The sequence below is a fragment of the Triturus cristatus genome, chromosome 10, assembly GCF_964204655.1.
Source record: "Triturus cristatus chromosome 10, aTriCri1.1, whole genome shotgun sequence".
NCBI classification, from domain to species: Eukaryota; Metazoa; Chordata; class Amphibia; order Caudata; family Salamandridae; genus Triturus; species Triturus cristatus.
Window position 1 is genome coordinate 1196025623 of NC_140593.1, and position 13623 is coordinate 1196039245.

At 46.0% G+C, this 13623-nt stretch overlaps 1 protein-coding gene across 1 annotated transcript in view; it reads right to left on the reverse strand.

The window, feature by feature from the left end:
- SUV39H1 (SUV39H1 histone lysine methyltransferase) overlaps positions 1-13623 on the reverse strand; it is a 94017-nt gene that overhangs the window by 59524 nt on the left and 20870 nt on the right. Inside the window, exon 2 of the mRNA XM_085629620.1 lies at positions 1218-1457. Coding sequence (XP_085485746.1) covers positions 1218-1457 — 240 coding nt within the window. The remainder of the gene's footprint in view (positions 1-1217; positions 1458-13623) is intronic.

The window sequence follows — 13623 nt, forward strand, 5'->3', positions numbered from 1 at the left end:
GGATAATGGATCCAGTAGATTTCTTCATAAGCACAGAAGCAACTGCAACAATGAATCTTTAAAGAATAATACATCTCAATTCACCAGTGAGTAGGTAACTTGACGGGGGGTTAAAACACTGTTCAGAATTTCCATTAAAAGCCTTAGAGTGAACCTTGCCACTTACTCTGGTCCAAAAGTAATGCCATCACCGCCCAAAGGTTACACATTATCCCTTATGCAGTGAAATGTATTACCATAAACACTAGAGAGACTGACCTGGGCAACCAGGCTAGCAATGCCAAATAGTCATTCTACGGACAGTGGCAAATGCGTTCTAGTTGGACCAGCAGGTAGTCCCATCCATCTACATGGCAGATGTACCTTAAGAGGCAAATGAGTCCCTCACCTAGAAGGTGACCGAGGTACAAAGCTACTGTAGTGTCCTTCATCCGGCTTTTACTAAACACTTTCCCATTACATCAGGTATGAACATGCTCCACAGGAATTATAAAATAGCGATTGACAGGCAGGCAAGATAGGTGGGGAGGGAGTAGATTCTAAAAAAATAAAATAAAAAAAACACCACACTGCAATCAGAAGGTTCGGCACAACATGACATCTAAAATGACAATCGTAAGTTAGCTCCAAGTCATGCACCTTTTTAGGTGTATTTTTCTCTTTAGCGTTTTTTTCCCTCACAGAGGTTTTGATAACCCTGATCACTGGTAGAGTCCCCCACCTTTGGTTTCCTTAAATTACCCTGCCACATGTCCTGTGCGGCTTCGGATCTCACAATCATTCATGGAAGGAATTCAGCTGAAGAGTTCATACTACAGAGTATGCAAGAACCATTTGGGCTCCCAGGAAGACAGTGGATTTCTTAGATAGTATCATAACATTTGGCATGAGTTCGAAAGATTTGAGTAACATTCAATTCTTTACTTAAAACAAATGAGAAAATGTAGACTGGGGGGAGAAAAAAAAACAAAAAAAAAAAACGGACAAGGCGACAGTCCAGCAAAAGGTAAAAAAAAGTCAGGAGTGAAGATGGACCAGCTGAGAAGCAATATCATGATGTACTGTATAATGGCGAAAAGCAACAGTATATTGTAGTATAGTAGCCCTAAATTCAATCCGTCAAGCAACAGGACTCAAGCACCTGGAAAGAACAGGGTAACTAGTTTTACAAGTAGAAGTTACAGTACCAACTACAAGAAAATAAAACTGTTAAGCACCTGGTAATTTAAGGGCTCGTTCCTTTTCCTGTTGGAGTGACTGTTGAGTCTCGCATTCGAGCTTTCTTCCCAAGGCCTGGAAGTCCTTTGCTGGTTCCATTTCAGGTGAAGACAAAGGTACAGCTTCAAGCCTCAAAGCAAAGCCTTCTTCTGTGTAATGGAGGTTAAGACTCGTGGTAGGGTTCAAACTTTTGTCTTGATAAGGCCCTCGAAGTGGCCCGAAGAGATCTCTCGGCCGACCTGAGCAATAGAGAAAAAGAATAAAAGTAAAAACCCTTAACTACAATTTTTTGAAGCAGGTTTTAATTTTATTCAGTTATTTTTATTTTATTCCTTGCCTCCTGAAAGGCTTAAGACTAAAAGGATAATTCACCCACCCACACCTAAACCTGGAAATCTGACGCAAGAAACGCGGTCCCACTACATAACAAAAAGCCTAGTTGACAAAGCCCATTACATCGAAACTTACAAAAAGTAGATCAATCCATTGACTAATCTTAAACAGCTGTTACAGTTTGAAGCATATACTAAGAAAGGATACATTCGGCCTCAGGTACCCAACAGAAATCACTACATTAGCTACAGGTACCGAGGTGACTTGGGATCATAGTATTGGTGTACATGGAAGGTCTCTGCAAGGGAAAATAGTACACAAAAAGGGTTTCTATTGGACACATAGCACAGCTAATTGCATCCCCACTTTGTACAGCACAAAAGGGCAGACCGGAAGAAAGTAGGTGTTCTAAAAAGCACCTCTGTGAAAAGGAATTAAATGGCCACAAAACTGACAAAGTGGATCCATCAGGTGGGGATTTTCTTGAGACAATTTTAGTAATAAAAAAACTGAAAAAGGAGGAGGCAAATGTGGAGATCATCACAATCCTGTTTATCCTGCTGGACTAGCGACACAGCCACGTGCGTAGCCATGTCGAAGAAAGGGCGAGTGAGAGCCTTTGTCTAGATAACCATGTGTGCATCAGTCAAGAAGGCACTTGCGACAAGGCAGCCAAGAACCAGGTACAAAATGCTTCCCAATATAGATCCCGTCAGTGTTGCATGACATCTCATTTTTACAATCTTTCTTGGTCTGGCTTTTTACAAAACATACACAGGTGGCAGGCAGGGTTATTATTGGGCAGGGGGGGGGGGGGGGGTTCAGGCTGGGGTTTCATGGGGGAGGGGCACACAACTGGTCAGTGTCCTCCCACCCAGAACATTAGGGAATTCTAGCAAACATCCTTTGAGAGCATCGGTGTTTCCCACCTCTAAGTCGCCCTTCCAAAAACATGATGGTTTCCAGTAGAGAACAGTCAAGGTGCGCCAACATCATTAAGCATTCTGGTATCCTACAGTGTGACCTAGACTAAGGGACGATGCCGGGACATGGCTCCACGAGAAGGATTTGTGAAATAAGACATCCCCCGAGTGACCAGAGGATACCTGGCTTGATCCTAAACCAGGCGGTGCAGACATTCTAAAGACCAAGTGGCGAGGAGCAAGCCTGAGGTGGCGGGGGCCATCTTTCACAGTGCGAACCCTTTCACCCCCTACTGAACAGACACCAATTGGAGTCAGGATCGGATTCAGTGGCTCACACTACTCAACAGGCGGGGATCAATGCAGACCGAAGCTTACTCCCAGGTCAGCAGATGATCTGAGAGTATAGTCATGGGGACCTTGCTTGCGGACATTCTGTAAGTAGCATGACATGGGCACGGGACTGAGTGACGTTTACACTAACTGGGCTCACACCATTGCTCCAGTTTAAATTGCTGTTGGACGGCACTAGTGCCGCCCACACCCCCTAATCTGAAGCCACGCCTCCCACAAACTCCTACATAGACTGTTTCAATGCTATACAGTTTTTTTTTTTTTAAAACAAATTGCAGTTACCCTCGTTGACTGGTTATGGGATGTTTAAGTGGACTGTGCCTGAGAGGCAATTATCGGCGGGGGCGGGGGGGGAGATATATGGGTGTTCTGTTTTCACATTACTGTTGCAATTTTACAAGTTGCTATACTAAAGTCCGGATTGATCCTCAACATTAACCAGCATGCCATTGTATATATGCTTACCGCAAGAGACTACAGGTCCATGTAGCGATGCTTCAGTAAACACCTCATCACCATCAAATTACACAAACTCACAGCACGGTGGCGAGGACGAGTACATGGCACCACGACCTCTTCCTTTGCCCGCAGGGTTCGAATGCGGATAGCACCATGAGTACCTTATGTCGTGGCCATTTAGAAAGTGGACGCAGAGGGTAGCTATGTAGTGCTGGGGGGACAGCTGGACAGTCCCACCCGCCCCACCCCCCAGGCTCTTGCTGCCGTATACGTTCCCAACACCCACCAGTGAAAGTCCCTTAACGCCCTGACCCCAGCACTTTGTTGCGACCAGTCCTACCCCACCATTTGGGGCGGAGATTTTAATTGCATCTTGGACGTAGTTTTAGATCGCTCCACGCCCCCGTTCCGAGTGACATCTGAACACGCTGCTCGCCATCTTTGTCAGGGGTGACGCACATGCATCTACATGATGCCTGGCGGCTCACACCTGACAGGTCGTGAATACTTTCCTATTCTCCCGCACATGATGTTCATACCAGAATTGATCTTGTAGTGAGGACTGCTATTTATATATGTACATTGCTAAGTTAGCACAACCGCGTTAGATGTTAGAAAGCCATCTTGCCACTTTTGCTGCTTTTGCATGCGGCACTGCAGTTACATGATATTATTTGAGAAATGCTTGCTCGCCTTTGCTTCACATAAGAACTGTCTGTTGTTCACATCCCTAACAGTGAGCCGCAACCTTGGTCTGAACATAGTGTAAAGAAACCGTCTGGGTCGCTAGACGGTGCAGGTTGTTGGGTTCAGGTTGATCGGCCCACTATTTAGCCATAACACGCACGCAGCTGCAAATACCTGAAAGTCGAGTGCTTTTAATATTGCAGGCTGCATGCTTTAGACACATTCGGAAGAAGAGCTTTCCCAGGAGCAGAGTATACCTGATCCTGTGATGCGATTCCACTAAGCTGATCTTTACGGTATGGGGTTCCCCATTCAAGCCTAGAGACCTTCTATTAGTCTAATAATAATATTAGTTTACTAGTGAAGGGAAAGTGGCTGTAATCCACTGTCATTTTATTATGATTTCTCCTTTCATTCTCTATGGTATTGTAACTATGCTGATGGTTTTGATCTTAATCATTTGTCTGCTTATGTTAGCCAAAGTACTGCATCTTAGGACACGAGGTTTATAAAATAAGCTCTTTAAACTTTACCGTGTCTCGGTTTATTCTGTTGTGGACTGATATGAGAATAATAACGAACAGGTATTTCTGATTCCCACCATTCCTGAGAATACACTAAGTCGCTTGTTCTGGGTTGTCTATACATTGAGACCGCCGAGATAAAAATCGGATAACGAATGGGACACTGATGCTGGTCGGATAAGGGGTTCTGGGGTGAGTTTTTGGTACACCACAATTCACGGAGGTCCTGGTTTCCTGTGCATAGTTCTGTGCATAAGCAGAAACCCTGCAACATGGCACACCTAACGTTTGGTCTATTGATTTGAAACGCCTTAGTAGTGCTTATATTAGTCCACGACTCCCTCACTCTTGTTTCCGGATAACGGGAGTGACGGATTTGACCTACCTGTTTCTCGACCAATAGGTTCTTTCAAGCTTGATCATTAAAAAGGTTTCTTCTGAACCCTAGTGCTACCGTTGATGATACTTTGTGTCCCCTTATGGCGGTTGATATTGCTGCGCACAGTCCTGCACCTCTGCGCCGTCAGTTGACGACGTATGGGGTACCAGAAGATGGGATGGCTGTTATTTTTGTGGTGAGCGCCGACACGTCTTTCCCTTATGAGTTGTTTCACTCGTGTGTGACTTTTCCGGCGGTGAACGCTGACGATGATACGTTTCATTCCTATACTCCCACGCAGCTACCTGCAATCTATACGCCGTATAGGACACAAGAAATTCCTATTTCTGCCTGGCAGCATACCATTTGGTTTAATGGCTCCCTTCCCCATGCGGTTACACTGGCTAGAATGGGCCAGTTTTCAATTGCAGGGGCCACATGGCCGGATTTAAGCCTCATCCCCGCTATCTCACGATAGCGGTGGCTGAGTTGCGGGTACTACACACAGCCCCGATTACAGTGCATAGGGCTTTAGTGCAGTACGTGTCACGCAACGTGCAGGTGGGGGCACCTGCTGTTGACGGACAACCAGCGGACCACCACGCGGTGATTAGTCCTGTTATGGTTAATTCGGTAATGGGCAAGCACCCCCAAAATAAGGATGATTTACCTTATTGGCTGGCTGAGAAATTTGACCAACTGGAGGCGGTTTTTCCGCATACTACTCCTGTGGAGAAACACAGGATTCTCACCATTAGTTTGCCGAAAGACTTAGTTCCAGATATGGCCGATTGTGACAACTGGGGCAAGGTCTTTGCCGCGACCTACTCGAAGTGCTTCGGCACTCCGTCTATGTCTGTACTTCCCTCCGTCATTAAACGTGTTCAGGAAAATCAGTGCGGAGGCTGCTGTAGAATTAGGAATGCGGCTAGTCGGGGTGTTCGATGTGGTTGCTTCCATGGTAATGGGCAACCTCAAAGGCGATGCCATGCAGTTCCAAGTGGCTAATAAGCTGGACCGCGTGGACGAACTCGACAGGCCTAAGAAGTTCACTAAGATAATTGCAGAAGCCTATAGGACCATTGGCCGCAGTGCCTTAGGTGTTAAACCAACTGTTATAATTCCTGATTTGGTACGGCAGACTAAGGTGAGCTCGTCTGGTAAAGACGAACGCCCAAATTTTCCAAAACAAAATTGGCGGGCAAAGAAACAGGGGAAGCAGCAACAGAAACAGGGGTCTCATCCTGCCTCACCCGTACAGACTACTAGTGAACGCACATATGATCTGCGCGATCGATCTAGTATTAAGTCACCTGATCGATTTCAGGTTTCTGACCAACGTTCTCCTCGTTCTTCACAGGAAACTTCGGCTTCACAGTCCGGTGGCGGAGACCGTGGGCAAGGACGGGGTGCCCAAGGACGTGAGCAACCCAGTCAGACTGACGGTAAAGGCAATCAGGACGAGTCTGCACGTCAACGACCCCCGTTTCAAAAGAAGAAGGTTGCTCCACCAACAGAGAGGTATGCCACAGATAGTGCCCATGTCAGGATCTGAAGCTGCGTCCGCACTAACGCTGCTCGACAGCGCGGCGGAAGTTACAGTAGTGCGACCAGGTCAGGATCTGAAGCTGCGTCCACACTAACGCTGCTCGACAGCGTGGCGGAAGTTACAGTAGTGCGACAAGCACTGCGTCCATATCTGGTGGCGACAGCAACTGACACGTTCATTACTGTAGAAACTGCTGACACTGGAGTGGCTCCCCTGACAGACTATACAATATAGCCCTTTTAATTGAAGGGGACATACAGCGTACAATTCCAGGGATTTTTAGGGATAATCTGACCTCTGCGTACGATATTTTATTGGCAGAGGCAGACTGGCCCCCGGCTTTCATTTTAGATGCTCCTAGAGGGGAGGAGGTGATCCTCCCGTCCTTTGCGCACACAGTGCCGAAGGACCAAGCTAAGAAGTTCACCGAGTAGTGGGCTCTGGTGCTAGCACCTGCTTTGTATCGTAATCAGGTGGGCTGGGATAAATTGTCCCCCGGCCATGAGATTCTGTTGCGCTCCACGCCCCAGCCAAAACCCCAATATCCCATGAGTCGCGAAGCAAGACCTCACGTCGCAGCAATCCTTGAACAATTGGAATATCAAGGTGTTATTGAAACATGTGTCACCAATGAATAATCCTTTATTCACTGTGACGAAGCCTGATGGGTCGTACCGCCTGGTTTTAGATTACCGGCATTTAAACTCATTGCTGGAAATGCGCAGTACAGAATACCCACAGTTCGGCTCTCGTCGATAGCCTCGTTAGAAAACGGTTTAAGACAACAACACTTGACATTTCCACTGGCTTTTACAGCCATAACCTGTCCTCTCTTAGTAGTCAATGGACGGCATTTACATCGGGCGGCAAACAAAAACATTTTAAAAGATTACCCATGGGCTATAAAAACAGCCCTGGAGTCTTTGCCGCTCGTGTAGTCTCTCTGTTGGAGAGCATAGACCCTGATGCGTACTCGTATGTGGATGATATTTATCTCACAGATGAGTTATGGCCGCACCTGTGTCGCGTGGATCGCATTATTGTTTTGTTTGCAGACTTCGGTTACAAATTAAACTTTGCGAAGTCTCACATTGCAGAGTATACAGTGTTGGTTTTGGGATACGAACTCCACAATGAAGGTCGAGGACTGGCTCCGCACTTCCTAGAGAAGTGCGCATGCCTGCGTGCTCCTACGACACTGAAAAAATTACAATCTTTGCTGGGCTTTCTGAATTTCGGTCGCACGTACATTCATAATTATGCCCAGCGTATCAAGCCGCTTTATGCCTTGGTACAACCTACGTTTTCCAAATCATGCTGGCTGCCGGAGCATTCAGCCATATTGCAATCTTTGCAAGCTGACCTTCTTGCTTCAAAATACGCGTGATAACCACACTAACCTGGTCATAAGAATTGTGCCAGGCGCAGTGGGTTTCACGTACCTAACGTTCAATGAGGGAGACACCGTCCCAATTGCCTACAAATCGCACCTGTACACTTCGGCTGAACTGTGATTTTCCGCTGTCGAGAAAGTGGACAGCAGTGCAGATGGCAATTCTTAAAAAACGAGCGCTATCGCAAGGGAAACGCATGTTGGTGGTCACACCAGATCCTGCCCTTGAGGCAGTGAACAAAGCAAGTGTACCAAATTCTAAAGCTTTGCATCCACGGTGGATACAATGGGCCATTTAATTGACATCGCCCGACGTCACCTATATCTTTGACGCAGCACTACAGACTCAGGAGTGCTTACAATATGAATTTGTTCATCCAGCTCCTCTGTCCTTGCGCCCGCTCGAGGATTACCATGGTGTCATTTACACTGACGGTTCTGCGCAACCGTCGACTGGATCAAAGCACGCCTATTCAGCGGCCTGCGCAATTGTGGTGGGTACTTTCGTGAATGGTGAATTCCGATCTGATGTCGTGCATACGCAGTCATTGGGTGATTGTACTGCACAGTTGGGAGAGCTCCGTGCACTGGTTCTTGCACTGGAGTTTGCGGATTCTTGGGTCACCACTCTTATAGTGAGTGACTCGTTTTATTGTGTTCAATCTTACAACAACAATCTACATTTTTGGGCTCAAAATGAATACCGTGATTCCAGAGGTAGCACAATCAAGCATAAAATGCTTTGGGTTCGAGTGGCAGAACTTAAAGAACATCTGCCTCTCGTGAATGTTATTCACACTCTTGGTCACCAACGAGTTGGTGTCCATGCTGTCGGCAACAGCCTAGCTGACGAGGCAGCAAAACCAGCAGTGGCGACATACTTAGTGGCAGCAGTTACAAGATCCAAAAGTAAGATCGATGACGACATCTTGGCAGCTATTGCTGCTACAGATAAGGGAACAAATTACCCGAGAGGTTTCCCTTCTCGTTACCATTATCGCTTAAGTCCTGATAACGTCCCTTTAGTGAGGATTAACGACGTTGGTGACAGATTGATTCCCAACGCGAACTGCAGGCCATCTTTGATATTAGCGGCTCACGAGGGCATGGAGTCTGCCCATGCCGGCGTTGCAGCTACTGTATCTTTGTTACAACAACGTTACTGGTGGTGCGGTTTATATAAACAAGCTTGCGCTTATGTTCATGACTGACATTTGCCAGCAGATTAAACCTTCAACTGTGGCGTGCCCACCACAAACTCAGTTGTACATATCTAATAAACCACTAGGGTGTGTTTATCTAGATCACTGCGGTCCATTCACCTCCGATACTGCGTACAAGTACATCTAAGTTGCAGTGGATTCGTGCACACGTTTTCTGTGGGGATGGCCACAAAGGAGTGCTGATGCCCGTACTGTCATCAGGGATTTGCGTGTCTTTGTGGGAAGTTTTGCATGTGGTACCTTTCATTCTGATCAGGGCCCTGCGTTCACCTCTAAGGCGTACAAAGAAGCCATGAGAAATTTGGGAGTCCAAGTCAAATTTTCGTCTCCCTACCGACCGGAGGGTAATAGTGTGGTGGAGCGAATGAACCGTGACTTAAAGCAATCTTTGACAGCTAGGGTTTTAGGCACTGGCCGGAACTGGCTAGCCCATTTGATTAACGTCCAACATGCACTTAATCTCCCTAGAAGGTCTCTGGGTGGGCGGACTCCATACATGATGCTCTTTGGCATACGAATGTTTGACCCGGACCTTGATGGTCTAGACATGGCGGCGTCAGCCGCACCCTTTGACGTAGATGATCACTGTGCTGTATTGCAAAATCTACAAGAAGCCAGAGACAGTCTAGTGAAGGAACACGTGTCCTCCACATCTGATGCTGCGCTTCAGATTCCGGTAGTCGGCTGGCTACCTCGAGTTGGTGATCTGGTCCGTGAGAAGGTGGAGAACAAGGAGTTCGGCCCCTCTTATCGTGCACCAGTTCTGGTGCTTGGTATGCAGGGTACACGAACAGTCATTTTACCTCTACTTCCTGGTCGCAAGGATAACGGGTACATCTCTATTGACAATGTCAAGCTACAGCGAGTGGCCGATTCTTCTTAATATAACTCCAGCGGTTTCTTGCCCTGCGATGCTGAGAAATTGTTTTGGCTCCAGCTTCTACCACCTTGCCTGATGTTGCCGTCGAGATGCATAGTTACTGGACGTTTGTTGCCACCGACAGCTGGTGGTCTACCTGAAGATATTGAGTATGCTTATCCTGCGGAGGTCCCGTTGCCTGTTTTACAATCCACCACAGTTAACCAGTCGCGCTTCTCCTTTGACACTAATTCAATGACTTCCAATGCCCCATCAAAAGTTTCAATTTTTGCTGTCTGGTTTAAAAGACATTTTTTAATTCCCCCTTGGACTTACACTTGGCTGGTGCTCATATGTATTTTTGTGTTTATGTCCATTGGATTTGTGGTAGTGTTTTTTCGACTTCTAAATGGACACTACCTGAAAGAAAGATCTACAATTAGATTAATTAATGGAACTTTGACCCCCCCCATTCCTCATCACATATCATGAAAAGGGTCCAGACTTTTGTGAACATTACTGCCTGGCCTGTACTGGGTGGGATCGCGTGGGATTCTGTTAAATTTCAAATTCATGGTCCCACTGAAGTAATCAATGTGCCAAATGTATTTCGTGTTTCTATGGGTGATTTAGTTAAGCGAAGCATCCGCTCGGATGATTGGGATGTTCAAACCATAGAAGCACTGTTTTCTGATCAGTTTTGCTATCAACATTATGGCAATCATTTCCTTCACAAAGCGAATACATTTAGAAATTTTGAAAATTATACGCAATGGGAACACTGTCCAGCGCCTAGGCTGGGCAGCTCCACCACGTTAGTGGACAAATGCACATATTTTTCTGATTTCAGTGTGTCGAATCCTGCCTCCTTTTACTTTAAAGTGGCGTCTGAGTCTACCTCGAAGGTTAGGCGGACACACACTAAATTGTTGTATTCCAAGTCCTTTATGGATGAGTTGGCAATCGGAGGTTATGATCTGTGGAAAGCTACTATCAATCTAAAATCGGTTTGGGGTTCTAAACCGTGGCAGGTACAGGGAACAGAAGCTTTGCCTCGTGCCTGCCTCATCCCGAACCACATGTTATTTTTGAATTTGTCAATTCTTCAGACCACCTGTTTTGGATTGGCTACTTCTAAAAAATTTAATTCTCCCTCCACTCCGGATCTGGGTGCTTATCCTAATTGGGATAAATCATACGGATCTGTCCCTTGCTAAGTTGCAGTCATACATTTCTAACATCCTTCAATATTTCCAAATTTAATCCGGATGGGTGGTTAATACGGCAAACGAGCTCAGATTCCTGTCAACATCGGTTTCTGGATTTGATTACGGGGTATACGCAAGTTTGTGTGGACCCCCGTTTTGAATCCTCTCATACTGTAACTACCTACTCAGTGGGGAAGTCATGCCAATCTTGGCTGCAACATTCCACCGTAGCATCTGTTGAACTTCATTTATCAAAATTGAACGACAAAATAGATTTGAATGATTTTGTTATGGGTCCTGCGGTTGGCAGGACCAAAAGATGGGTATATGCTGTTTATAACGAAGTTTGGAAGCTATCACAGATTGAAGCTGCATCCAGATTGATCAAGCCAATATGGAGAAAGTATTGGCTGTTATAGAGAATAGCATTAACACCCTGTCTTCCAGAATTTATACGTTAGATAATATCGTTTCATCTGTTAACATTGTGCAGGATGATTGGTCTGTTTTATATCATGGTCAAAATCAATTGCGTTCTATTATGCAGTTTGCATGGACATTGCAAACGTTAAAGGCTGGGAAAGTCCCTTGGGATTACATGAATACTTCATCTTTGTTCCTTCCTTTTAATTTAACTGCAAAACAGTTCATGTCCATGAAAGATGCAACATACTCATTGCTGCACATTGAAAAGTTTGAACCTTTACCTTTCTCTGTTGCCAAATTAAACTCCGCTGTGTGGCTTATCCACGGGTTAATCACATTACCGTTTCCCCTGTTTAAGTTCAGTTCCTGCATGAAACATTATGCTCTAGGCAGATATGAACAACTAGGTTCTGCCTTCCTGCATGAAGTTTGGTCACTCCCATTCACGTACAGGTGCGTGAGGGACGGAAAAGAAGTTTACTTAAAAGGTGAAGAGTGCACTTCCACTCCGGATCACTCTGGTGTGTCAGCACATTCAATTGCATGGTGCATGTAATGTGCACGCTCCTAATTTAGCTTGCGTCCTGAAAGGGATTCTAGTGCCAGTTATAACACCGTCTTTTAAGCTGCTGGCTAACGGCAGTTATTTGTTATTAATTAACAAAGCTTGCTGTGGGATGTTAGTGGGAATTCCCTACATAGTGACTATCACAGAGAGTAGTCTGCTGTAACAACGTCCTTTACCCGCCCCGCGTGGACGGCTCGATGTATCCATCTGGCCTTCCATTCCAACCTTGAAAGCAGAGTTCAACAAGATGAGCAGAATAAGGGCTCTATTGTCTCAAAAAGAAGTTGCGTTGACTTCATCCCGGGAAACACTTGTCCTTCACGTAGCAAACACGCGCACCGAGGTACAAGTGCTTTTGAATACTGATATCCGACTTCATTTTGGTGCCCCGATTCAGACTATCTTTAATGCCTCGTCAACAAGTGGCCTGGCACATTTTTTCAAAATTGTGGGCTCCGGCCTCGTGACCTCCTTTCAAACTAGTTTTGGTGTGATCCCGGCATTTTTTCCATTCTATTTTTTCCAGCGTCTTCAGAGTTTTCGCGTTGATTCTCGCCCTCGTGGCTGGGGTACTGTTGTTGGTCTGCATACTACGCTATGGATGCACAACTTGCGTCACACGACAGCATGTCCCGGCTGCTCCATCTCCGTAACCGGATGCTTGAATACTATGGAACACTACCACTGGCAACATGGAGCATAGCCTATGGGTTGTCCTTCCGGTTTCCCTACTTTACTTGCGTACAGCCTGTCTTTCATTGCCTAGAGTGTCCGTTCCAATGGGCTCTGGATTTGTGCTTGTCAAACTCTGTCTCCCGCCCCGGATTATGATCGACTAATGAGCCCCTTAGTGGCACATGAGTTGGACTGTTCTGGTGTCAGGATTATGGCCTGTGGAGCAGCACATGGAGTCCTAGGGAATTGGGACATCGGAACGGCTGCAGCTGAATTCTTGGCAAGACGTTATCTGGAAGAACACGCCAGTTGTCCTCTAATGGTACTAGAGGCTCCAGTTGTCGAGGAACATGTGTGTTCATTCCCCTTACTGAATTGGATGTCAGATCATTTTGCAGAACGTTCCAATGATTTCCTCTTGGAAGCCGTTGCAACTTATTGTGCTTATACCTTGATGGATTAACTTGGAGGTCATCCAAAACTCCTGTGGAATACCTTTTGTTTTTTTCGTTGAACATCCATCGATAATATTTTTTCCCCCTTTAAATGGTTTTTTTTCCCCCTCTCTTTTTCTCTTCGAACTTGTCACTTCCCTTATATGCTTCACATGAGAACTGTCTGTTGTTCACATCCCTAACAGTGAGCCGCGACCTTGGTCTGAACATAGTGTAAAGAAACAGTCTGGGTCGCTAGGCGGTGCATGTTGTTGGGTTCAGGTTGATCGGCCCACTATTTAGCCATAACACGCACGCAGCTGCAAATACCTGAAAGTCGAGTGCTTTTAATATTGCAGGCTGCATGCTTTATACACATTCGGAAGAAGAGCTTTCCCAGGAGCAGAGTAT